Genomic DNA, 26,677 nt, shown 5'->3' with positions numbered 1-26,677 from the left:
AGAAGTGGTTCGACCTGTAGAAGAAGTCATGACCGCGATTTGGAGGCTCTCCTCCTCCTCCTCCTCTTGTACAGGTGGAACGGCTAGTTTCAATCGGTCACGTCACTTGCTCTGAGACTGTTGTTCATGTGTGCAGAGGGTCCCTGCTTCGGCCTAAAGTGATACAGGCTCCAGTCATCGGAGCACGAGTGGAATCCCACTCACTGTGTCTATCTGGCATGCACACATTCCTTCCTACCCTGCTCATGTCAGCATCACCCAATTGGACACAACATGTCCTCCACACACACACACACACACACACACATGGATTTGCTTTTTTCACTGACAGGGTGGGTGGCTCTTAAAAGAGCCTTTGGGTTACTACAGCACTCCAAATGCGCTGTTTATTTGGAGCTGGTGTACTTGGTCACGGCCTTGGTGCCCTCGGACACTGCGTGCTTGGCCAGCTCTCCGGGGAGCAGCAGGCGCACTGCGGTCTGGATCTCCCTGGAGGTGATGGTGGAACGCTTGTTGTAGTGGGCCAGGCGAGACGACTCTCCGGCGATACGCTCGAAGATGTCGTTCACGAACGAGTTCATGATTCCCATGGCCTTGGAGGAGATGCCGGTATCGGGGTGGACCTGCTTCAGGACTTTGTACACGTAAATGGCGTAGCTCTCCTTCCTCGACTTTCGGCGTTTCTTGCCGCCTTTCCCTGCGGTCTTGGTGACGGCTTTCTTGGAGCCCTTCTTGGGCGCGGACTTTGCTGGCTCGGGCATGATGCTGATGTCTCGTTGCTTCTCACAAACGAATGAGGGGGTGGAGAGCCCTTTCCCTCTTATGAAGACGAAGCTAAGCTAATTCGCCGGCCGTGGACACACCCCTGCTTTCTCATAGGCGCCCCTGCCATTTGCCCAGTGGAGCTGAGCGCGCATAAGAGCCTTCCACTCAGAGGCTTGCTTCCCTAACAAAGACCTGTCCCCCTTATTCCATAGCCTATGCTCTGTCACTGGTGGGGAATGGTGTGTTTCAAAAAAAGATCCATGCAATGGCCAGACTTGGTGGGGATTTCCCAGCCGTGGTGCCTTTATTTCGGGTGTCTCGTAATACGACTGTACGCAAAGCCTGCACTGAATTTAGCCTCCTTTCATGAACACTCCCTCCCTGTCCACTCAAGAGTGGCTCATGGTTTAATACGACTGTACGCAAAGCCTGCGCTGAACATAGCGTCCTGTCATTTAACACTCCCTCCCTGTCCACTCAAGAGTGGCTCATGGTTTAATACGACAATGGATTTGGCCCTTTTGAAGCGGATGTGGGTGGCTCTTAAAAGAGCCTTTGGGTTCAAGTCGGGATGTTGACGTTCCGAGAAGAGTGCGTTTAACCGCCGAAACCGTACAGGGTGCGTCCCTGGCGTTTCAGAGCGTAGACCACGTCCATGGCCGTAACGGTCTTCCTCTTGGCGTGCTCGGTGTAGGTGACGGCGTCACGGATCACGTTCTCAAGGAACACCTTCAGGACACCGCGGGTCTCCTCGTAGATCAGGCCGGAGATACGCTTCACGCCGCCACGGCGAGCCAGACGGCGAATGGCGGGCTTGGTGATTCCCTGGATGTTATCGCGGAGAACCTTACGGTGACGCTTGGCGCCTCCTTTTCCGAGTCCCTTGCCGCCTTTACCTCTTCCAGACATCGTGTGTTCGCTAGCTGAGTTCAAGTGAATTAATGACATCATTTTTTGTGCTTGGTGCTCTTATTCTGCGTTTGGTGGACCTGATTGAAGCCAGTGGCACAGAAAGCGCGCGCTTTTGCCTGGCCTCTGCTGCAAAGGGGAGGGCGTTCGTTGTAGGGAACTATGGAGGAAGAAGAAATGAAAGCTACTTACATGCGCGGGAAACACACTCAAATACTGAGCTATGTTGAACACAAGGCCCAACTGTGACAACTGGGGGATCCACTACTAATCTGTGTCCCACTCTTCACATTGATTTGGTGTTGTTCTTCTTGTTGTTGTTTTTGTTGCACCTGATTCAACTCTTTCAATCAGCTGTGCCTCTCCAGGGCTACAACAAAAATGGCTACTCTACCCCTGCCTGGAGTTGGGAAACACTGAACTAGTAGGATTCAACCCACTGCAGTTGCCAGTCACACCTAATAGAGATAGGCGTTGTTACAACCTCAAATAGTGTCACAAGTACAAAGGAGAAACGAAGTGGAACATACGGGAAACAAATACACAAGGAACGCCACAAATCCTAAGGGGTCCGTAATGTCACCTCAGCAGTCATGTAGCTCTTGAAGGCCATGTAATAACATCATTCTTCTTTTTCTTCCCTAGACAGGATCCAGGTGGCCATGGGAAGGGTGGTGATACCTCTGCAAGCTGAAACGCTGTAAAACATTCCTCAGACACCCACCCAACACACACACAATAAAGGGATCGTTTTCCTATGCGTACAGTGGTGATCGGGATGTGCAAATATTGTATGGTACTTTTTCAAAAACCAATAACATAGCCTTATATTACGGAAATAGTGGTATGAGGTGGATCCTTTATAGGCCAGATAGCCTCAGATGTTGCATCGAATGATGTCAACAGGTCATTTCAAAGGGGACAAATGAGGCCCAAGGGCACACATACATACTGGCGATTGATCAATCGGTGCAGTTGATTCACATCTCAGATGTGACTAGGTTTCATCTTACAACCTATTGTTCCCATAATTGTCTCTTACCTGTACTTAGTGGCTGCCGGCCCTCGGTTTAGTACATCGAGCAACAGAGGTTGCCTTTTAGGAGAACGACTGACAAGCGTTCAACTAGCTGGGATGCAGCTAGTGTCATCAAAGCACGTTGTCTTAGCAAGTTAGAAGAAATAGGTTAAGGTTACGAAAAGGCTTAGGCTTACCCCAAATGTCACCTCCGTTCGTAGCTCAACTCCGTGTAGGCACAACAAGTCATCACACAGAGAGCACACTTGAAGCACAACTGCACTGCCTGGAAGGGCGCAACGGACTGAATTGGAATCCCTCAAACATCACACTAACTACATTCCGCTTTATGATGTCACAGTCAGCCCCTCGGAACACTGGTCCTCAACAATCGCAAACACCTTGGATACCCAAGCCAAACATTCTCTAATCACTCACATTCACAAATCAACCAGGGAGAAGAAGGCTGCCAGGAATTGAATGCTGAAAAGCTAACCTCCTTCACAGAGCAACATCATAGGACTGGGAGTTTGTGTTCACAGCAGGTTAGACTCTGCCACTTGTTCCCTTCAACTGCTTGCGTTCCCCTATTATCAAGCAGCCTATAGGCTACAGTGCAGATACTTCACATGCAGAGTACAACAACAAATAACAGAGGGCCTTGTTACCACACCGTATAGGCTAGGAGTTGAACTTGGACCACAATGACATTGGTAGTAATTAGCCTGCAGCATAAATGACAGCTCCCTAACGGGGACACAAAGTGGAAATGGGTTGCGACACATAGAGGAAAAGTCCTAATCAAATAGCCACATTTTTTTTTGCACCTTTATTTAACCAGGTAGGCAAGTTGAGAACAACTTCAGTTCGACACATACAACGACACAGACTTACACATGGAGTAAAACAAACATACAGTCAATAATACAGTATAAACAAGTCTATATACGATGTGAGCAAATGAGGTGAGATAAGGGAGGTAAAGGCAAGAAAAGGCCATGGTGGCAAAGTAAATACAATATAGCAAGTAAAACACTGGAATGGTACATTTGCAATGGAAGAAATGTGCAAAGTAGAAATAAAAATACTGGGGTGCAAAGGAGCAAAATGAAGTAATTAATTATATACAGTAGGGAAAGAGGTAGTTGTTTGGCCTAAATTATAGGTGGGCTATGTACAGGTGCAGTAATCTGTGAGCTGCTCTGACAGTTGGTGCTTAAAGCTAGTGAGGGAGATAAGTGTTTCCAGTTTCAGAGATTTTTGTACTTCCTTCCAGTCATTGGCAGCAGAGAACTGGAAGGAGAGGCGCCCAAAGAAAAATTTGGTTTTGAGGGTGACTACAGAGACATACATACACCTGTTTAGCAGAAATGCTTGTGTTACTAGCTCCAACAGCACAGTCAAGTCTAACAAGTAAGATCGAACCATGTTCCAACATTCCACACAATACCCCCAATTGGAATTGGAATACATCAATATATGGACGAGCAATGTCAGACCGTCCGTAGACTAACATACCTTACAATACAATACTTTTATATATCCACATGACATGAGCTATGCAAACGACCTCCACGTTAGGAATGTGCCCAGTGTTATCTAACAAAAACACACACCTCCGTGGAACCCACATGGCAAAACAGGAAGGAAGACATGCAGAAGACCGGAATCATCTCCAATCAAGTGAACAATGTCAAAGGAATAGGTCAAGTCATATAGATAGGGAGGCATTTCACCGCCACCCGCTGGACCACAAGTCATTTTGCCAACACTATCTCATCATTCAAGCCACATAGGAAGGGATCTTAACACCACCTGCTGGATCAGAAGTGCCACTCACAATAGCCACACAGAGCATTTCTCCCTCAACCTGATGCAATTGTCACAACAAGTACGTGGTCAAAATCAAACATTAACTACAACAGATCATCAAATAGGCAAACACATGCTCATGTAGAGTACCTCAAATTATACAGTTACTTTGTAACCAAACCTAATCTCTCATTCATCTACAAATACATGCTCTTCTAAAGCCACAATGCAATGTTCACATGGTAGATTTCATTTCTTACAATATATGTCACTATTACTTCATTTGACTGCTCTTAAATCATATTCACTTAACGCTTTTGTTCACCTGATGATTTTCTGCTGCTTTGCTTCTTGCAGATTTGGACATCATGTTTCTCAAGTATCAAAAGAGGGTAAGTTACATTGACCTACTTTATGAAAAACTTAATGCTACTTTTCTCTCTAGCCTAGTGCACTCTTTATCTGTAAGCTCCCCTACCTACTGGTGTAGGTAGCTCAAAAAAAAAAAAAGGTCCAGATGCCATTACCCCATGTAGCCTATACAACTTTATCTCGACGACCACATTTTACACCAATGCACCCCGAGAATCGGTTGGTGTTCGGGAATCAAGTGGATGATTCTGGGACCAATTACAGGAAGGGGTCTGTTGGGTGAGGGGTGTACTGAACTGCTGTGCCTATAGCATGTCAAGAATCCCTCCAACGGGAAATAGGCTTTGGCAAATGGCCAGGGGCGCTGTCCTTTTCAGCACCACGGAGCTCCGCTATTACCTGTCTCATGAGTGAAAATGCAACAGCAGACAATTCCTGCTCTTTGGTCCGGCAATGACACACTTTAGCCGTGTCATTGCTGCATTTAACTGGCAGCCTGTATTTAGGGCCTTTACTTTGTCTTATCATTTCGATTCCTCAGCAAATCTTCTTTTAAAAATGAACTAAATCCCACATCAGAAGTCGACTTCAAATCACGCCACAAAGACACACGACTCTACTCAACGGGAGTCAGTGGTATCAAATATTCTCCACTGTGAAGGTGTCATGTGCTGAGCCATTTAGTTCTTTATGAAGCCTATTTACGAAGCCAATGCAGCAATCAACACGTACCTGCCTGCATTGGTGATTGCTATTTTGTAATTGGTCAACTACTAATAGGGCAATCATCCCGGCTGCTTGTGCCCTGTTACGTAGTAACAGCTCTTTTGCAAGCCCTTGATGATTACATCTATTGATTCCTGCTGTCCTGATACCTTTTCTCTTAAGGGATGTCGGATCTAGTCTAAAGGACTAACAATGGGTATGGCATTGGAATATTCAATCGCACACTCAATTCATCCCACTAAATACATTCCTTTCATTTCTCCATTTATTCCACCATATCGAAACAACTTACCTATGCACTCACACAAACAAGCACAAAAGGGCGACTTAATAATATCACGTCTAATTTGGTGGCCTACAACATTTCCTGTACCTTCAACCAAAACGTTGGTACCACTTTTTTTCGACCACCTTTCACTTGCGCTGGACAGAGATATAGCATTTGACTTTCAATAGCTTAGTCAATCGCATGAATTATGGGGTGCACACAGCTAACGTTGTAATGATCGGATCAGCCTGGATTTTTTTGCCATCGAGGAATGTCACATGGCCCAGAAATGATTGAATGGCCATTTTCACAAAGGAAAAGACATACTCGAGCATGTTACATTCCAAGAGCAATTGGATTCGAAAAAACACAACGTGCCCCACTTGGGGACCCGAGGACCGAGTTTGGGAAACGCTGGCCTGAAGATCAAATACCAATAGGGAGCCACTATGACGTGCTCACACGCTGACAGTACCCGCGTTTAACCACTAGATGGCCTCCGTGCTCCACGGTAAACTTTTCCCCTCTCATCAGCGGCACTGCAACATGGGACTTTCTAAGTCAGTTGTTCTTAGCTACATTAGTGACCATTTTTGCCACTTTTTGCCCTATATCATTACTATCACTCATTACTGCTACTGTATTTTTCCCCTCTTCTACTCTAGGCATACATCTAATCACATATAGAGAGCGTTATTGAAACGACTCAAGTCAGTTAAGAACCAACTCTTATTTACAATCACGGCCGGTGGTGATACAGCCTGGAATCGAACCACGGTCTGTAGGGACTCCAGAGCAGGGAACACGGTGGGAAAGGGGCGTATACAAATGGAACAATTGTGCCTTTTTGACTGAAATATGGAGGTGGCTCTTAAAAGAGCCTTTGGGGGATTTTGGAGATCAGGTCATCGTTTATGCGCGCTCTCCGCGAATACGACGGGCCAGCTGGATGTCCTTGGGCATGATGGTCACCCTCTTGGCGTGGATTGCGCACAGGTTGGTGTCCTCGAACAGGCCGACCAGGTAAGCCTCGCTTGCCTCCTGCAGGGCCATCACTGCGGAACTCTGGAAGCGCAGGTCGGTCTTAAAGTCCTGGGCAATTTCTCGCACCAGGCGCTGGAAAGGCAGTTTGCGGATCAGCAGCTCAGTGGACTTCTGGTAACGACGGATCTCTCTAAGAGCCACGGTGCCGGGCCTGTAACGGTGAGGCTTCTTCACGCCGCCGGTGGCCGGGCGCTCTTGCGCGCAGCCTTGGTGGCGAGCTGCTTCCTGGGTGCTTTGCCACCGGTGGATTTGCGAGCGGTTTGCTTGGTTCTGGCCATGGCGCTAGCTAGCTTCCTTCTTTCACAGTCGGAGTATAGCCTCCAAATGCCTATGTGAAGTTTATAAAGCCGGCAGCGGCGTCTGCTGATTGGTCACCATCTCCGCACCGCCCTGATTGGCCCGTTGCGGAGGCCTCCTCCGCCGCCCATTGGACGGGAGGCTCGGCCTCTCCGTGACGCCCCAAAATGCAACCCCCTCCCTCGCCGAGGCGCGCTTGGGTCTTTTGTTAGGGCCGCGAGCAACGTTACACTTTACGCGCAATAATGCTCTCTCATTCTAGCCTAGTACTTGTTATTCTTCATTTAGGCCTCATGTGGGCACTTGATACTGTGCCGTGTATATGTGTGTGTGTATCTAACAAACACGCCAAATAGTTGGCCAGGCATAGAAAGGACACTTTGCGCTTTTGCTGAGCTAGGTGGTTGGCTCTTAAAAGAGCCTTTGGGGGTTGAGTAGTCAAGTTGCAGCCGCACCAGCGATTTTACTTGGCTTTGACGGCCTTCTCAGTCTTCTTGGGGAGCAGCACTGCCTGGATGTTGGGCAGAACACCACCCTGAGCGATGGTCACGCCGCCAAGCAGTTTGTTCAGCTCCTCGTCGTTACGGACTGCCAGCTGCAGGTGACGGGGGATGATACGAGTCTTCTTGTTGTCACGGGCAGCGTTTCCGGCCAACTCCAGGATCTCAGCAGTCAGGTACTCGAGCACTGCGGCCAGGTAGACTGGTGCGCCAGCGCCCACACGCTCGGCGTAGTTGCCTTTGCGCAGCAGCCTGTGCACACGGCCCACGGGGAACTGGAGCCCGGCACGGGATGAACGTGTCTTTGCCTTCGCCCTGGCCTTGCCTCCGGTTTTGCCTCTTCCGCTCATTTTGGTAGCTTCAGTATGTCACAGAAAGTCTGAATGAGGCGCTGGCCACCTCGAGAGCCGTACTTATACCTCGCCACAAGAGGCATCGATTGGCCACCGGACCGGTGTGCCCTTATCCAATTGGAGTGAGGGAGGGACAGACAGACAAGTCAGCCCTAAGCCCGCCCCCACCCAACCACCCGCCCGCCCGCCCGCAGGCAGGCAGGCAGGCAGGCAGCAGAGTGACAAGGGCTAGGCTACTCTGTTTCCCTCCGACTTTTGTTACTTTTTCTCGTTGGCGGGAACGCCAAAGTGACAACTCAAATCACTGAAACATGTATCAATCAATTCGAGAGTGGCTCATAATACAAATGGCTGCTGTCCAACCCACTATAGATAGTGTGTATTCCTCTTATTATCAGGATGAATGTGACATGCGAATTCTAACACATATCACAACAATGTTGATTGCTGAGGGTGCTGCACTCTTGAGTGACAAATGTAAAGCCATTTAGCCACTCGAACATGTGGTGCGTAAAAGTCATTCATTTCATTTCTTTTGCACCACAGGTAGGTAGGACGTACATGGAATGACATGCGCTTTTATGGAAAGAGGTGGGTGGCTCTTAAAAGAGCCTTTTGTGGTAACAACATGTGTCGAGTAGAAAGAACACTGTTTGGAATAGGTTTACTTCTTCTTGGGGGCTGCCTTCTTGGCCTTGGCTGCCTTGGGTTTGGCGGCTTTGGGCTTCGCTGCCTTGGTAGCCTTCTTGGGGCTCTTGGCCGCTTTCTTGGCCGCTGCGGCGGGCTTCTTCACCTTCTTTGGGCTCTTGGCGGCCTTTTTGGGTGTAGCGGGCTTCTTGGCCTTCTTGGGGGACTTCTTTGCGGCCACGGCCTTCTTGGCTGCTACCTTCTTGGGCTTCTTGGCGGCGGCGGGCTTCTTGGCGGCCACCTTCTTAGCTTTGGGGGCTGCGGCTTTCTTGGCGGGCTTCTTTGCCTCGACGGCCTTCTTGTTGAGCTTGAAGGAGCCGGAGGCACCGGTGCCCTTGGTCTGGACCAGGGTGCCCTTGGTGACGAGGCTCTTGACGGCGATCTTGACACGGGAGTTGTTCTTCTCCACGTCGTAGCCGCCTGCCGCCAGAGACTTCTTGAGCGCGGCCAGGGACCGCCGCTCCTCTCCTTGGAGGCGGACACCGCCTTGACGATGAGCTCGCCTACGCTGGGTCCCGCTTTCTTGGGCTTGGCTGCTGCCTTCTTCTTGGGTGCCTTGGCCGGCGCGGCGGCGGCGGGTGCTGGTGCGACTTCTGCCATGTCTGTCGTTCGGTCCGGTAAACACACACACTTACAACACTACGGTAGTCTGTGAGGAGGAGTACTTTGCTGTAGACGCTGCTCTGCGCTATTGAAGCTCCACACCGTGCAGGGGCTGGCCTTAAACGCGACATGAGAACCATGTAGACTCAAGCCACCCAGCTCGGCTTCTCCGGGCTGGCCAAATGCTCTTTCACTTGTGTTTTCTGGTCGCCAATATCGGGCCAAAAGTCACCGACGGAGCCGTGTTTTTGGCCCAAAAGCGAACGGCCCAGCGAGCAGACTTGTGTCCGTTCAGAATAAAGTCATGTGGGCTGCAGAAGCCCCGTGCATTTTGCTGCGACTCGCTCAAAACCTCACCGTTCGACTGTCGGGTGGAGCGGTGCGCACTGCTTTTCCTGTGCTATTTGTCTCCTAAATGGCCTAAAAGTGCATCCGATTGCGAGCACCATTGATTGTGGAGTGAGCCGAGATGTCTGGCAAGGGAATCAAATGGTTTGGCGTCCCCTGATGTGCTCCTTGGTGTTTTAAAGGAGAGCTCTTTTGGGGACCTTAAAACACATGCACTTGTGAGGCCTGGCTGAGACTAGTTTCACGTTGTATTCGTCATGTGTCCAGGAGGCACAGGAAATAATACACTGTGTGTGATGTTTTATTCGTCCTTTAGTTGGATTTGGAGCCTGCTCTTTGTGCACAGTGTGTTTTTTTCTTCTGCTAGGTAGTCTCTGTCTCTCTCTGTGTGTCTCTTTCAAAAGCAGATGAGGTGAGGTCACCTTGTCTGTGAACAGGCAGAGATAGGCTTGTGCCCTTCTCCCTCGCAGTCCTTCCTCGCTTGACTCCGCAGCGTGACTCGTGCCGGTCTTTGTGTCTGTGGGTCTTGGTGTCTGGCTGGGCTGTGTTGTGCGGCCGGCGCTATGGAGGCTGGCGCCCCATGTGCTTGTTCGCCCTGATATAGGCCTAGAGAGAGCGATTTGGAGGCTCTCCTCCTCCTCCTCCTCCTCCTCTTGTACAGGTGGAACGGCTAGTTTCAATCGGTCACGTCACTTGCTCTGAGACTGTTGTTCATGTGTGCAGAGGGTCCCTGCTTCGGCCTAAAGTGATACAGGCTCCAGTCATCGGAGCACGAGTGGAATCCCACTCACTGTGTCTATCTGGCATGCACACATTCCTTCCTACCCTGCTCATGTCAGCATCATTTATTCCCCTCCCCCAATTGGACACAACATGTCCTCCACACACACACACACACACATGGATTTGCTTTTTTCACTGACAGGGTGGGTGGCTCTTAAAAGAGCCTTTGGGTTACTACAGCACTCCAAATGCGCTGTTTATTTGGAGCTGGTGTACTTGGTCACGGCCTTGGTGCCCTCGGACACTGCGTGCTTGGCCAGCTCTCCGGGGAGCAGCAGGCGCACTGCGGTCTGGATCTCCCTGGAGGTGATGGTGGAACGCTTGTTGTAGTGGGCCAGGCGAGACGACTCTCCGGCGATACGCTCGAAGATGTCGTTCACGAACGAGTTCATGATTCCCATGGCCTTGGAGGAGATGCCGGTATCGGGGTGGACCTGCTTCAGGACTTTGTACACGTAAATGGCGTAGCTCTCCTTCCTCGACTTTCGGCGTTTCTTGCCGCCTTTCCCTGCGGTCTTGGTGACGGCTTTCTTGGAGCCCTTCTTGGGCGCGGACTTTGCTGGCTCGGGCATGATGCTGATGTCTCGTTGCTTCTCACAAACGAATGAGGGGGTGGAGAGCCCTTTCCCTCTTATGAAGACGAAGCTAAGCTAATTCGCCGGCCGTGGACACACCCCTGCTTTCTCATAGGCGCCCCTGCCATTTGCCCAGTGGAGCTGAGCGCGCATAAGACCTTCCACTCAGAGGCTTGCTTCCCTAACAAAGACCTGTCCCCCTTATTCCATAGCCTATGCTCTGTCACTGGTGGGGAATGGTGTGTTTCAAAAAAAGATCCATGCAATGGCCAGACTTGGTGGGGATTTCCCAGCCGTGGTGCCTTTATTTCGGGTGTCTCGTAATACGACTGTACGCAAAGCCTGCACTGAATTTAGCCTCCTTTCATGAACACTCCCTCCCTGTCCACTCAAGAGTGGCTCATGGTTTAATACGACTGTACGCAAAGCCTGCGCTGAACATAGCGTCCTGTCATTTAACACTCCCTCCCTGTCCACTCAAGAGTGGCTCATGGTTTAATACGACAATGGATTTGGCCCTTTTGAAGCGGATGTGGGTGGCTCTTAAAAGAGCCTTTGGGTTCAAGTCGGGATGTTGACGTTCCGAGAAGAGTGCGTTTAACCGCCGAAACCGTACAGGGTGCGTCCCTGGCGTTTCAGAGCGTAGACCACGTCCGGGCCGTAACGGTCTTCCTCTTGGCGTGCTCGGTGTAGGTGACGGCGTCACGGATCACGTTCTCAAGGAACACCTTCAGGACACCGCGGGTCTCCTCGTAGATCAGGCCGGAGATACGCTTCACGCCGCCACGGCGAGCCAGACGGCGAATGGCGGGCTTGGTGATTCCCTGGATGTTATCGCGGAGAACCTTACGGTGACGCTTGGCGCCTCCTTTTCCGAGTCCCTTGCCGCCTTTACCTCTTCCAGACATCGTGTGTTCGCTAGCTGAGTTCAAGTGAATTAATGACATCATTTTTTGTGCTTGGTGCTCTTATTATCTGCGTTTGGTGGACCTGATTGAAGCCAGTGGCACAGAAAGCGCGCGCTTTTGCCTGGCCTCTGCTGCAAAGGGGAGGGCGTTCGTTGTAGGGAACTATGGAGGAAGAAGAAATGAAAGCTACTTACATGCGCGGGAAACACACTCAAATACTGAGCTATGTTGAACACAAGGCCCAACTGTGACAACTGGGGATCCACAACTCTTCCACACTAATCTGTGTCCCACTCTTCACATTGATTTGGTGTTGTTCTTCTTGTTGTTGTTTTTGTTGCACCTGATTCAACTCTTTCAATCAGCTGTGCCTCTCCAGGGCTACAACAAAAATGGCTACTCTACCCCTGCCTGGAGTTGGGAAACACTGAACTAGTAGGATTCAACCCACTGCAGTTGCCAGTCACACCTAATAGAGATAGGCGTTGTTACAACCTCAAATAGTGTCACAAGTACAAAGGAGAAACGAAGTGGAACATACGGGAAACAAATACACAAGGAACGCCACAAATCCTAAGGGGTCCGTAATGTCACCTCAGCAGTCATGTAGCTCTTGAAGGCCATGTAATAACATCATTCTTCTTTTTCTTCCCTAGACAGGATCCAGGTGGCCATGGGAAGGGTGGTGATACCTCTGCAAGCTGAAACGCTGTAAAACATTCCTCAGACACCCACCCAACACACACACAATAAGATCGTTTTCCTATGCGTACAGTGGTGATCGGGATGTGCAAATATTGTATGGTACTTTTTCAAAAACCAATAACATAGCCTTATATTACGGAAATAGTGGTATGAGGTGGATCCTTTATAGGCCAGATAGCCTCAGATGTTGCATCGAATGATGTCAACAGGTCATTTCAAAGGGGACAAATGAGGCCCAAGGGCACACATACATACTGGCGATTGATCAATCGGTGCAGTTGATTCACATCTCAGATGTGACTAGGTTTCATCTTACAACCTATTGTTCCCATAATTGTCTCTTACCTGTACTTAGTGGCTGCCGGCCCTCGGTTTAGTACATCGAGCAACAGAGGTTGCCTTTTAGGAGAACGACTGACAAGCGTTCAACTAGCTGGGATGCAGCTAGTGTCATCAAAGCACGTTGTCTTAGCAAGTTAGAAGAAATAGGTTAAGGTTACGAAAAGGCTTAGGCTTACCCCAAATGTCACCTCCGTTCGTAGCCAACCGTGTAGGGCACAACAAGTCATCACACAGAGAGCACACTTGAAGCACAACTGCACTGCCTGGAAGGGCGCAACGGACTGAATTGGAATCCCTCAAACATCACACTAACTACATTCCGCTTTATGATGTCACAGTCAGCCCCTCGGAACACTGGTCCTCAACAATCGCAAACACCTTGGATACCCAAGCCAAACATTCTCTAATCACTCACATTCACAAATCAACCAGGGAGAAGAAGGCTGCCAGGAATTGAATGCTGAAAAGCTAACCTCCTTCACAGAGCAACATCATAGGACTGGGAGTTTGTGTTCAACAGCAGGTTAGACTCTGCCACTTGTTCCCTTCAACTGCTTGCGTTCCCCTATTATCAAGCAGCCTATAGGCTACAGTGCAGATACTTCACATGCAGAGTACAACAACAAATAACAGAGGGCCTTGTTACCACACCGTATAGGCTAGGAGTTGAACTTGGACCACAATGACATTGGTAGTAATTAGCCTGCAGCATAAATGACAGCTCCCTAACGGGGACACAAAGTGGAAATGGGTTGCGACACATAGAGGAAAAGTCCTAATCAAATAGCCACATTTTTTTTTGCACCTTTATTTAACCAGGTAGGCAAGTTGAGAACAACTTCAGTTCGACACATACAACGACACAGACTTACACATGGAGTAAAACAAACATACAGTCAATAATACAGTATAAACAAGTCTATATACGATGTGAGCAAATGAGGTGAGATAAGGGAGGTAAAGGCAAGAAAAGGCCATGGTGGCAAAGTAAATACAATATAGCAAGTAAAACACTGGAATGGTACATTTGCAATGGAAGAAATGTGCAAAGTAGAAATAAAAATACTGGGGTGCAAAGGAGCAAAATGAAGTAATTAATTATATACAGTAGGGAAAGAGGTAGTTGTTTGGCCTAAATTATAGGTGGGCTATGTACAGGTGCAGTAATCTGTGAGCTGCTCTGACAGTTGGTGCTTAAAGCTAGTGAGGGAGATAAGTGTTTCCAGTTTCAGAGATTTTTGTACTTCCTTCCAGTCATTGGCAGCAGAGAACTGGAAGGAGAGGCGCCCAAAGAAAAATTTGGTTTTGAGGGTGACTACAGAGACATACATACACCTGTTTAGCAGAAATGCTTGTGTTACTAGCTCCAACAGCACAGTCAAGTCTAACAAGTAAGATCGAACCATGTTCCAACATTCCACACAATACCCCCAATTGGAATTGGAATACATCAATATATGGACGAGCAATGTCAGACCGTCCGTAGACTAACATACCTTACAATACAATACTTTATATATCCACATGACATGAGCTATGCAAACGACCTCCACGTTAGGAATGTGCCCAGTGTTATCTAACAAAAACACACACCTCCGTGGAACCCACATGGCAAAACAGGAAGGAAGACATGCAGAAGACCGGAATCATCTCCAATCAAGTGAACAATGTCAAAGGAATAGGTCAAGTCATATAGATAGGGAGGCATTTCACCGCCACCCGCTGGACCACAAGTCATTTTGCCAACACTATCTCATCATTCAAGCCACATAGGAAGGGATCTTAACACCACCTGCTGGATCAGAAGTGCCACTCACAATAGCCACACAGAGCATTTCTCCCTCAACCTGATGCAATTGTCACAACAAGTACGTGGTCAAAATCAAACATTAACTACAACAGATCATCAAATAGGCAAACACATGCTCATGTAGAGTACCTCAAATTATACAGTTACTTTGTAACCAAACCTAATCTCTCATTCATCTACAAATACATGCTCTTCTAAAGCCACAATGCAATGTTCACATGGTAGATTTCATTTCTTACAATATATGTCACTATTACTTCATTTGACTGCTCTTAAATCATATTCACTTAACGCTTTTGTTCACCTGATGATTTTCTGCTGCTTTGCTTCTTGCAGATTTGGACATCATGTTTCTCAAGTATCAAAAGAGGGTAAGTTACATTGACCTACTTTATGAAAAACTTAATGCTACTTTTCTCTCTAGCCTAGTGCACTCTTTATCTGTAAGCTCCCCTACCTACTGGTGTAGGTAGCTCCAAAAAAAAAAAAAAGCTCCAGATGCCATTACCCCATGTAGCCTATACAACTTTATCTCGACGACCACATTTTACACCAATGCACCCCGAGAATCGGTTGGTGTTCGGGAATCAAGTGGATGATTCTGGGACCAATTACAGGAAGGGGTCTGTTGGGTGAGGGGTGTACTGAACTGCTGTGCCTATAGCATGTCAAGAATCCCTCCAACGGGAAATAGGCTTTGGCAAATGGCCAGGGGCGCTGTCCTTTTCAGCACCACGGAGCTCCGCTATTACCTGTCTCATGAGTGAAAATGCAACAGCAGACAATTCGTGCTCTTTGGTCCGGCAATGACACACTTTAGCCGTGTCATTGCTGCATTTAACTGGCAGCCTGTATTTAGGGCCTTTACTTTGTCTTATCATTTCGATTCCTCAGCAAATCTTCTTTTAAAAATGAACTAAATCCCACATCAGAAGTCGACTTCAAATCACGCCACAAAGACACACGACTCTACTCAACGGGAGTCAGTGGTATCAAATATTCTCCACTGTGAAGGTGTCATGTGCTGAGCCATTTAGTTCTTTATGAAGCCTATTTACGAAGCCAATGCAGCAATCAACACGTACCTGCCTGCATTGGTGATTGCTATTTTGTAATTGGTCAACTACTAATAGGGCAATCATCCCGGCTGCTTGTGCCCTGTTACGTAGTAACAGCTCTTTTGCAAGCCCTTGATGATTACATCTATTGATTCCTGCTGTCCTGATACCTTTTCTCTTAAGGGATGTCGGATCTAGTCTAAAGGACTAACAATGGGTATGGCATTGGAATATTCAATCGCACACTCAATTCATCCCACTAAATACATTCCTTTCATTTCTCCATTTATTCCACCATATCGAAACAACTTACCTATGCACTCACACAAACAAGCACAAAAGGGCGACTTAATAATATCACGTCTAATTTGGTGGCCTACAACATTTCCTGTACCTTCAACCAAAACGTTGGTACCACTTTTTTTCGACCACCTTTCACTTGCGCTGGACAGAGATATAGCATTTGACTTTCAATAGCTTAGTCAATCGCATGAATTATGGGGTGCACACAGCTAACGTTGTAATGATCGGATCAGCCTGGATTTTTTTTGCCATCGAGGAATGTCACATGGCCCAGAAATGATTGAATGGCCATTTTCACAAAGGAAAAGACATACTCGAGCATGTTACATTCCAAGAGCAATTGGATTCGAAAAAACACAACGTGCCCCACTTGGGGACCCGAGGACCGAGTTTGGGAAACGCTGGCCTGAAGATCAAATACCAATAGGGAGCCACTATGACGTGCTCACACGCTGACAGTACCCGCGTTTAACCACTAGATGGCCTCCGTGCTCCACGGTAAACTTTTCCCCTCTCATCAGCGGCACTGCAACATGGGACTTTCTAAGTCAGTTGTTCTTAGCTACATTAGTGACCATTTTTGCCACTTTTTGCCCTATATCATTACTATCACTCATTACTGCTACTGTATTTTTCCCCTCTTCTACTCTAGGCATACATCTAATCACATATAGAGAGCGTTATTGAAACGACTCAAGTCAGTTAAGAACCAACTCTTATTTACAATCACGGCCGGTGGTGATACAGCCTGGAATCGAACCACGGTCTGTAGGGACTCCAGAGCAGGGAACACGGTGGGAAAGGGGCGTATACAAATGGAACAATTGTGCCTTTTTGACTGAAATATGGAGGTGGCTCTTAAAAGAGCCTTTGGGGGATTTTGGAGATCAGGTCATCGTTTATGCGCGCTCTCCGCGAATACGACGGGCCAGCTGGATGTCCTTGGGCATGATGGTCACCCTCTTGGCGTGGATTGCGCACAGGTTGGTGTCCTCGAACAGGCCGACCAGGTAGCCTCGCTTGCCTCCTGCAGGGCCATCACTGCGGAACTCTGGAAGCGCAGGTCGGTCTTAAAGTCCTGGGCAATTTCTCGCACCAGGCGCTGGAAAGGCAGTTTGCGGATCAGCAGCTCAGTGGACTTCTGGTAACGACGGATCTCTCTAAGAGCCACGGTGCCGGGCCTGTAACGGTGAGGCTTCTTCACGCCGCCGGTGGCCGGGGCGCTCTTGCGCGCAGCCTTGGTGGCGAGCTGCTTCCTGGGTGCTTTGCCACCGGTGGATTTGCGAGCGGTTTGCTTGGTTCTGGCCATGGCGCTAGCTAGCTTCCTTCTTTCACAGTCGGAGTATAGCCTCCAAATGCCTATGTGAAGTTTATAAAGCCGGCAGCGGCGTCTGCTGATTGGTCACCATCTCCGCACCGCCCTGATTGGCCCGTTGCGGAGGCCTCCTCCGCCGCCCATTGGACGGGAGGCTCGGCCTCTCCGTGACGCCCCAAAATGCAACCCCCTCCCTCGCCGAGGCGCGCTTGGGTCTTTTGTTAGGGCCGCGAGCAACGTTACACTTTACGCGCAATAATGCTCTCTCATTCTAGCCTAGTACTTGTTATTCTTCATTTAGGCCTCATGTGGGCACTTGATACTGTGCCGTGTATATGTGTGTGTGTATCTAACAAACACGCCAAATAGTTGGCCAGGCATAGAAAGGACACTTTGCGCTTTTGCTGAGCTAGGTGGTTGGCTCTTAAAAGAGCCTTTGGGGGTTGAGTAGTCAAGTTGCAGCCGCACCAGCGATTTTACTTGGCTTTGACGGCCTTCTCAGTCTTCTTGGGGAGCAGCACTGCCTGGATGTTGGGCAGAACACCACCCTGAGCGATGGTCACGCCGCCAAGCAGTTTGTTCAGCTCCTCGTCGTTACGGACTGCCAGCTGCAGGTGACGGGGGATGATACGAGTCTTCTTGTTGTCACGGGCAGCGTTTCCGGCCAACTCCAGGATCTCAGCAGTCAGGTACTCGAGCACTGCGGCCAGGTAGACTGGTGCGCCAGCGCCCACACGCTCGGCGTAGTTGCCTTTGCGCAGCAGCCTGTGCACACGGCCCACGGGGAACTGGAGCCCGGCACGGGATGAACGTGTCTTTGCCTTCGCCCTGGCCTTGCCTCCGGTTTTGCCTCTTCCGCTCATTTTGGTAGCTTCAGTATGTCACAGAAAGTCTGAATGAGGCGCTGGCCACCTCGAGAGCCGTACTTATACCTCGCCACAAGAGGCATCGATTGGCCACCGGACCGGTGTGCCCTTATCCAATTGGAGTGAGGGAGGGACAGACAGACAAGTCAGCCCTAAGCCCGCCCCCACCCCCCACCCCCGCCCACCCGCCCGCCCGCAGGCAGGCAGGCAGGCAGCAGAGTGACAAGGGCTAGGCTACTCCGTTTCCCTCCGACTTTTTTGTTACTTTTTCTCGTTGGCGGGAGCGCCAAAGTGACAACTCAAATCACTGAAACATGTATCAATCAATTCGAGAGTGGCTCATAATACAAATGGCTGCTGTCCAACCCACTATAGATAGTGTGTATTCCTCTTATTATCAGGATGAATGTGACATGCGAATTCTAACACATATCACAACAATGTTGATTGCTGAGGGTGCTGCACTCTTGAGTGACAAATGTAAAGCCATTTAGCCACTCGAACATGTGGTGCGTAAAAGTCATTCATTTCATTTCTTTTGCACCACAGGTAGGTAGGACGTACATGGAATGACATGCGCTTTTATGGAAAGAGGTGGGTGGCTCTTAAAAGAGCCTTTTGTGGTAACAACATGTGTCGAGTAGAAAGAACACTGTTTGGAATAGGTTTACTTCTTCTTGGGGGCTGCCTTCTTGGCCTTGGCTGCCTTGGGTTTGGCGGCTTTGGGCTTCGCTGCCTTGGTAGCCTTCTTGGGGCTCTTGGCCGCTTTCTTGGCCGCTGCGGCGGGCTTCTTCACCTTCTTTGGGCTCTTGGCGGCCTTTTTGGGTGTAGCGGGCTTCTTGGCCTTCTTGGGGGACTTCTTTGCGGCCACGGCCTTCTTGGCTGCTACCTTCTTGGGCTTCTTGGCGGCGGCGGGCTTCTTGGCGGCCACCTTCTTAGCTTTGGGGGCTGCGGCTTTCTTGGCGGGCTTCTTTGCCTCGACGGCCTTCTTGTTGAGCTTGAAGGAGCCGGAGGCACCGGTGCCCTTGGTCTGGACCAGGGTGCCCTTGGTGACGAGGCTCTTGACGGCGATCTTGACACGGGAGTTGTTCTTCTCCACGTCGTAGCCGCCTGCCGCCAGAGACTTCTTGAGCGCGGCCAGGGACACGCCGCTCCTCTCCTTGGAGGCGGACACCGCCTTGACGATGAGCTCGCCTACGCTGGGTCCCGCTTTCTTGGGCTTGGCTGCTGCCTTCTTCTTGGGTGCCTTGGCCGGCGCGGCGGCGGCGGGTGCTGGTGCGACTTCTGCCATGTCTGTCGTTCGGTCCGGTAAACACACACACTTACAACACTACGGTAGTCTGTGAGGAGGAGTACTTTGCTGTAGACGCTGCTCTGCGCTATTGAAGCTCCACACCGTGCAGGGGGCTGGCCTTAAACGCGACATGAGAACCATGTAGACTCAAGCCACCCAGCTCGGCTTCTCCGGGCTGGCCAAATGCTCTTTCACTTGTGTTTTCTGGTCGCCAATATCGGGCCAAAAGTCACCGACGGAGCCGTGTTTTTGGCCCAAAAGCGAACGGCCCAGCGAGCAGACTTGTGTCCGTTCAGAATAAAGTCATGTGGGCTGCAGAAGCCCCGTGCATTTTGCTGCGACTCGCTCAAAACCTCACCGTTCGACTGTCGGGTGGAGCGGTGCGCACTGCTTTTCCTGTGCTATTTGTCTCCTAAATGGCCTAAAAGTGCATCCGATTGCGAGCACCATTGATTGTGGAGTGAGCCGAGATGTCTGGCAAGGGAATCAAATGGTTTGGCGTCCCCTGATGTGCTCCTTGGTGTTTTAAAGGAGAGCTCTTTTGGGGACCTTAAAACACATGCACTTGTGAGGCCTGGCTGAGACTAGTTTCACGTTGTATTCGTCATGTGTCCAGGAGGCACAGGAAATAATACACTGTGTGTGATGTTTTATTCGTCCTTTAGTTGGATTTGGAGCCTGCTCTTTGTGCACAGTGTGTGTTTTTTTCTTCTGCTAGGTAGTCTCTGTCTCTCTCTGTGTGTCTCTTTCAAAAGCAGATGAGGTGAGGTCACCTTGTCTGTGAACAGGCAGAGATAGGCTTGTGCCCTTCTCCCTCGCAGTCCTTCCTCGCTTGACTCCGCAGCGTGACTCGTGCCGGTCTTTGTGTCTGTGGGTCTTGGTGTCTGGCTGGGCTGTGTTGTGCGGCCGGCGCTATGGAGGCTGGCGCCCCATGTGCTTGTTCGCCCTGATATAGGCCTAGAGAGAGCGATTTGGAGGCTCTCCTCCTCCTCCTCCTCTTGTACAGGTGGAACGGCTAGTTTCAATCGGTCGTCACTCACTTGCTCTGAGACTGTTGTTCATGTGTGCAGAGGGTCCCTGCTTCGGCCTAAAGTGATACAGGCTCCAGTCATCGGAGCACGAGTGGAATCCCACTCACTGTGTCTATCTGGCATGCACACATTCCTTCCTACCCTGCTCATGTCAGCATCATTTATTCCCCCCCCCCAATTGGACACAACATGTCCTCCACACACACACACACACACACACACATGGATTTGCTTTTTTCACTGACAGGGTGGGTGGCTCTTAAAAGAGCCTTTGGGTTACTACAGCACTCCAAATGCGCTGTTTATTTGGAGCTGGTGTACTTGGTCACGGCCTTGGTGCCCTCGGACACTGCGTGCTTGGCCAGCTCTCCGGGGAGCAGCAGGCGCACTGCGGTCTGGATCTCCCTGGAGGTGATGGTGGAACGCTTGTTGTAGTGGGCCAGGCGAGACGACTCTCCGGCGATACGCTCGAAGATGTCGTTCACGAACGAGTTCATGATTCCCATGGCCTTGGAGGAGATGCCGGTATCGGGGTGGACCTGCTTCAGGACTTTGTACACGTAAATGGCGTAGCTCTCCTTCCTCGACTTTCGGCGTTTCTTGCCGCCTTTCCCTGCGGTCTTGGTGACGGCTTTCTTGGAGCCCTTCTTGGGCGCGGACTTTGCTGGCTCGGGCATGATGCTGATGTCTCGTTGCTTCTCACAAACGAATGAGGGGGTGGAGAGCCCTTTCCCTCTTATGAAGACGAAGCTAAGCTAATTCGCCGGCCGTGGACACACCCCTGCTTTCTCATAGGCGCCCCTGCCATTTGCCCAGTGGAGCTGAGCGCGCATAAGAGCCTTCCACTCAGAGGCTTGCTTCCCTAACAAAGACCTGTCCCCCTTATTCCATAGCCTATGCTCTGTCACTGGTGGGGAATGGTGTGTTTCAAAAAAAGATCCATGCAATGGCCAGACTTGGTGGGGATTTCCCAGCCGTGGTGCCTTTATTTCGGGTGTCTCGTAATACGACTGTACGCAAAGCCTGCACTGAATTTAGCCTCCTTTCATGAACACTCCCTCCCTGTCCACTCAAGAGTGGCTCATGGTTTAATACGACTGTACGCAAAGCCTGCGCTGAACATAGCGTCCTGTCATTTAACACTCCCTCCCTGTCCACTCAAGAGTGGCTCATGGTTTAATACGACAATGGATTTGGCCCTTTTGAAGCGGATGTGGGTGGCTCTTAAAAGAGCCTTTGGGTTCAAGTCGGGATGTTGACGTTCCGAGAAGAGTGCGTTTAACCGCCGAAACCGTACAGGGTGCGTCCCTGGCGTTTCAGAGCGTAGACCACGTCCATGGCCGTAACGGTCTTCCTCTTGGCGTGCTCGGTGTAGGTGACGGCGTCACGGATCACGTTCTCAAGGAACACCTTCAGGACACCGCGGGTCTCCTCGTAGATCAGGCCGGAGATACGCTTCACGCCGCCACGGCGAGCCAGACGGCGAATGGCGGGCTTGGTGATTCCCTGGATGTTATCGCGGAGAACCTTACGGTGACGCTTGGCGCCTCCTTTTCCGAGTCCCTTGCCGCCTTTACCTCTTCCAGACATCGTGTGTTCGCTAGCTGAGTTCAAGTGAATTAATGACATCATTTTTTGTGCTTGGTGCTCTTATTATCTGCGTTTGGTGGACCTGATTGAAGCCAGTGGCACAGAAAGCGCGCGCTTTTGCCTGGCCTCTGCTGCAAAGGGGAGGGCGTTCGTTGTAGGGAACTATGGAGGAAGAAGAAATGAAAGCTACTTACATGCGCGGGAAACACACTCAAATACTGAGCTATGTTGAACACAAGGCCCAACTGTGACAACTGGGGGATCCACTACTAATCTGTGTCCCACTCTTCACATTGATTTGGTGTTGTTCTTCTTGTTGTTGTTTTTGTTGCACCTGATTCAACTCTTTCAATCAGCTGTGCCTCTCCAGGGCTACAACAAAAATGGCTACTCTACCCCTGCCTGGAGTTGGGAAACACTGAACTAGTAGGATTCAACCCACTGCAGTTGCCAGTCACACCTAATAGAGATAGGCGTTGTTACAACCTCAAATAGTGTCACAAGTACAAAGGAGAAACGAAGTGGAACATACGGGAAACAAATACACAAGGAACGCCACAAATCCTAAGGGGTCCGTAATGTCACCTCAGCAGTCATGTAGCTCTTGAAGGCCATGTAATAACATCATTCTTCTTTTTCTTCCCTAGACAGGATCCAGGTGGCCATGGGAAGGGTGGTGATACCTCTGCAAGCTGAAACGCTGTAAAACATTCCTCAGACACCCACCCAACACACACACAATAAAGGGATCGTTTTCCTATGCGTACAGTGGTGATCGGGATGTGCAAATATTGTATGGTACTTTTTTCAAAAACCAATAACATAGCCTTATATTACGGAAATAGTGGTATGAGGTGGATCCTTTATAGGCCAGATAGCCTCAGATGTTGCATCGAATGATGTCAACAGGTCATTTCAAAGGGGACAAATGAGGCCCAAGGGCACACATACATACTGGCGATTGATCAATCGGTGCAGTTGATTCACATCTCAGATGTGACTAGGTTTCATCTTACAACCTATTGTTCCCATAATTGTCTCTTACCTGTACTTAGTGGCTGCCGGCCCTCGGTTTAGTACATCGAGCAACAGAGGTTGCCTTTTAGGAGAACGACTGACAAGCGTTCAACTAGCTGGGATGCAGCTAGTGTCATCAAAGCACGTTGTCTTAGCAAGTTAGAAGAAATAGGTTAAGGTTACGAAAAGGCTTAGGCTTACCCCAAATGTCACCTCCGTTCGTAGCTCAACTCCGTGTAGGCACAACAAGTCATCACACAGAGAGCACACTTGAAGCACAACTGCACTGCCTGGAAGGGCGCAACGGACTGAATTGGAATCCCTCAAACATCACACTAACTACATTCCGCTTTATGATGTCACAGTCAGCCCCTCGGAACACTGGTCCTCAACAATCGCAAACACCTTGGATACCCAAGCCAAACATTCTCTAATCACTCACATTCACAAATCAACCAGGGAGAAGAAGGCTGCCAGGAATTGAATGCTGAAAAGCTAACCTCCTTCACAGAGCAACATCATAGGACTGGGAGTTTGTGTTCAACAGCAGGTTAGACTCTGCCACTTGTTCCCTTCAACTGCTTGCGTTCCCCTATTATCAAGCAGCCTATAGGCTACAGTGCAGATACTTCACATGCAGAGTACAACAACAAATAACAGAGGGCCTTGTTACCACACCGTATAGGCTAGGAGTTGAACTTGGACCACAATGACATTGGTAGTAATTAGCCTGCAGCATAAATGACAGCTCCCTAACGGGGACACAAAGTGGAAATGGGTTGCGACACATAGAGGAAAAGTCCTAATCAAATAGCCACATTTTTTTTTGCACCTTTATTTAACCAGGTAGGCAAGTTGAGAACAACTTCAGTTCGACACATACAACGACACAGACTTACACATGGAGTAAAACAAACATACAGTCAATAATACAGTATAAACAAGTCTATATACGATGTGAGCAAATGAGGTGAGATAAGGGAGGTAAAGGCAAGAAAAGGCCATGGTGGCAAAGTAAATACAATATAGCAAGTAAAACACTGGAATGGTACATTTGCAATGGAAGAAATGTGCAAAGTAGAAATAAAAATACTGGGGTGCAAAGGAGCAAAATGAAGTAATTAATTATATACAGTAGGGAAAGAGGTAGTTGTTTGGCCTAAATTATAGGTGGGCTATGTACAGGTGCAGTAATCTGTGAGCTGCTCTGACAGTTGGTGCTTAAAGCTAGTGAGGGAGATAAGTGTTTCCAGTTTCAGAGATTTTTGTACTTCCTTCCAGTCATTGGCAGCAGAGAACTGGAAGGAGAGGCGCCCAAAGAAAAATTTGGTTTTGAGGGTGACTACAGAGACATACATACACCTGTTTAGCAGAAATGCTTGTGTTACTAGCCAACAGCACAGTCAAGTCTAACAAGTAAGATCGAACCATGTTCCAACATTCCACACAATACCCCCAATTGGAATTGGAATACATCAATATATGGACGAGCAATGTCAGACCGTCCGTAGACTAACATACCTTACAATACAATACTTTATATATCCACATGACATGAGCTATGCAAACGACCTCCACGTTAGGAATGTGCCCAGTGTTATCTAACAAAAACACACACCTCCGTGGAACCCACATGGCAAAACAGGAAGGAAGACATGCAGAAGACCGGAATCATCTCCAATCAAGTGAACAATGTCAAAGGAATAGGTCAAGTCATATAGATAGGGAGGCATTTCACCGCCACCCGCTGGACCACAAGTCATTTTGCCAACACTATCTCATCATTCAAGCCACATAGGAAGGGATCTTAACACCACCTGCTGGATCAGAAGTGCCACTCACAATAGCCACACAGAGCATTTCTCCCTCAACCTGATGCAATTGTCACAACAAGTACGTGGTCAAAATCAAACATTAACTACAACAGATCATCAAATAGGCAAACACATGCTCATGTAGAGTACCTCAAATTATACAGTTACTTTGTAACCAAACCTAATCTCTCATTCATCTACAAATACATGCTCTTCTAAAGCCACAATGCAATGTTCACATGGTAGATTTCATTTCTTACAATATATGTCACTATTACTTCATTTGACTGCTCTTAAATCATATTCACTTAACGCTTTTGTTCACCTGATGATTTTCTGCTGCTTTGCTTCTTGCAGATTTGGACATCATGTTTCTCAAGTATCAAAAGAGGGTAAGTTACATTGACCTACTTTATGAAAAACTTAATGCTACTTTTCTCTCTAGCCTAGTGCACTCTTTATCTGTAAGCTCCCCTACCTACTGGTGTAGGTCGAGAATCGGTTGGTGTTCGGGAATCAAGTGGATGATTCTGGGACCAATTACAGGAAGGGGTCTGTTGGGTGAGGGGTGTACTGAACTGCTGTGCCTATAGCATGTCAAGAATCCCTCCAACGGGAAATAGGCTTTGGCAAATGGCCAGGGGCGCTGTCCTTTTCAGCACCACGGAGCTCCGCTATTACCTGTCTCATGAGTGAAAATGCAACAGCAGACAATTCCTGCTCTTTGGTCCGGCAATGACACACTTTAGCCGTGTCATTGCTGCATTTAACTGGCAGCCTGTATTTAGGGCCTTTACTTTGTCTTATCATTTCGATTCCTCAGCAAATCTTCTTTTAAAAATGAACTAAATCCCACATCAGAAGTCGACTTCAAATCACGCCACAAAGACACACGACTCTACTCAACGGGAGTCAGTGGTATCAAATATTCTCCACTGTGAAGGTGTCATGTGCTGAGCCATTTAGTTCTTTATGAAGCCTATTTACGAAGCCAATGCAGCAATCAACACGTACCTGCCTGCATTGGTGATTGCTATTTTGTAATTGGTCAACTACTAATAGGGCAATCATCCCGGCTGCTTGTGCCCTGTTACGTAGTAACAGCTCTTTTGCAAGCCCTTGATGATTACATCTATTGATTCCTGCTGTCCTGATACCTTTTCTCTTAAGGGATGTCGGATCTAGTCTAAAGGACTAACAATGGGTATGGCATTGGAATATTCAATCGCACACTCAATTCATCCCACTAAATACATTCCTTTCATTTCTCCATTTATTCCACCATATCGAAACAACTTACCTATGCACTCACACAAACAAGCACAAAAGGGCGACTTAATAATATCACGTCTAATTTGGTGGCCTACAACATTTCCTGTACCTTCAACCAAAACGTTGGTACCACTTTTGGTGCACACAGCTAACGTTGTAATGATCGGATCAGCCTGGATTTTTTTTGCCATCGAGGAATGTCACATGGCCCAGAAATGATTGAATGGCCATTTTCACAAAGGAAAAGACATACTCGAGCATGTTACATTCCAAGAGCAATTGGATTCGAAAA

At 48.8% G+C, this 26,677-nt stretch overlaps 5 protein-coding genes and 3 pseudogenes across 5 annotated transcripts; all 8 read right to left on the bottom strand.

Annotated features, from left to right (window-relative positions):
- Nucleotides 1–282: 282 nt before the first annotated feature.
- Nucleotides 283–814, bottom strand: LOC121840060 (histone H2B). Its single transcript, XM_042301435.1, has one exon. It carries the CDS (start codon nucleotides 759–761, stop codon nucleotides 387–389), a length of 375 nt encoding a protein of 124 aa, XP_042157369.1. The 5' UTR covers nucleotides 762–814; the 3' UTR covers nucleotides 283–386.
- Nucleotides 815–1,063: 249 nt separating this feature from the next.
- LOC121840063 lies at nucleotides 1,064–7,267 on the bottom strand (annotated as a pseudogene).
- A 349-nt stretch (nucleotides 7,268–7,616) lies between these two features.
- LOC121840058 (histone H2A) lies at nucleotides 7,617–8,204 on the bottom strand. Its single transcript, XM_042301418.1, has one exon. It carries the CDS (start codon nucleotides 8,059–8,061, stop codon nucleotides 7,675–7,677), a length of 387 nt encoding a protein of 128 aa, XP_042157352.1. The 5' UTR covers nucleotides 8,062–8,204; the 3' UTR covers nucleotides 7,617–7,674.
- A 151-nt stretch (nucleotides 8,205–8,355) lies between these two features.
- LOC121840055 lies at nucleotides 8,356–9,459 on the bottom strand (annotated as a pseudogene).
- A 1,072-nt stretch (nucleotides 9,460–10,531) lies between these two features.
- LOC121840059 (histone H2B) lies at nucleotides 10,532–11,110 on the bottom strand. The gene has a single exon (XM_042301427.1). It carries the CDS (start codon nucleotides 11,055–11,057, stop codon nucleotides 10,683–10,685), a length of 375 nt encoding a protein of 124 aa, XP_042157361.1. The 5' UTR covers nucleotides 11,058–11,110; the 3' UTR covers nucleotides 10,532–10,682.
- Nucleotides 11,111–11,301: 191 nt separating this feature from the next.
- Nucleotides 11,302–22,339, bottom strand: LOC121840061 (annotated as a pseudogene).
- Nucleotides 17,920–18,507, bottom strand: LOC121840056 (histone H2A). Its single transcript, XM_042301416.1, has one exon. The coding sequence runs from the start codon at nucleotides 18,362–18,364 to the stop codon at nucleotides 17,978–17,980; it is 387 nt and encodes a 128-aa protein (XP_042157350.1). The 5' UTR covers nucleotides 18,365–18,507; the 3' UTR covers nucleotides 17,920–17,977.
- On the bottom strand, nucleotides 18,631–19,832 carry LOC121840052 (histone H1). Its single transcript, XM_042301405.1, has one exon. The coding sequence runs from the start codon at nucleotides 19,656–19,658 to the stop codon at nucleotides 19,035–19,037; it is 624 nt and encodes a 207-aa protein (XP_042157339.1). The 5' UTR covers nucleotides 19,659–19,832; the 3' UTR covers nucleotides 18,631–19,034.
- Nucleotides 22,340–26,677: the final 4,338 nt, after the last annotated feature.

The sequence above is a fragment of the Oncorhynchus tshawytscha genome, linkage group LG02, assembly GCF_018296145.1.
Source record: "Oncorhynchus tshawytscha isolate Ot180627B linkage group LG02, Otsh_v2.0, whole genome shotgun sequence".
NCBI lineage: Eukaryota > Metazoa > Chordata > Actinopteri > Salmoniformes > Salmonidae > Oncorhynchus > Oncorhynchus tshawytscha.
The sequence above is the reverse complement of the archived record's forward strand: the minus strand, read 5'-3'. Positions and strand labels throughout refer to the sequence as shown.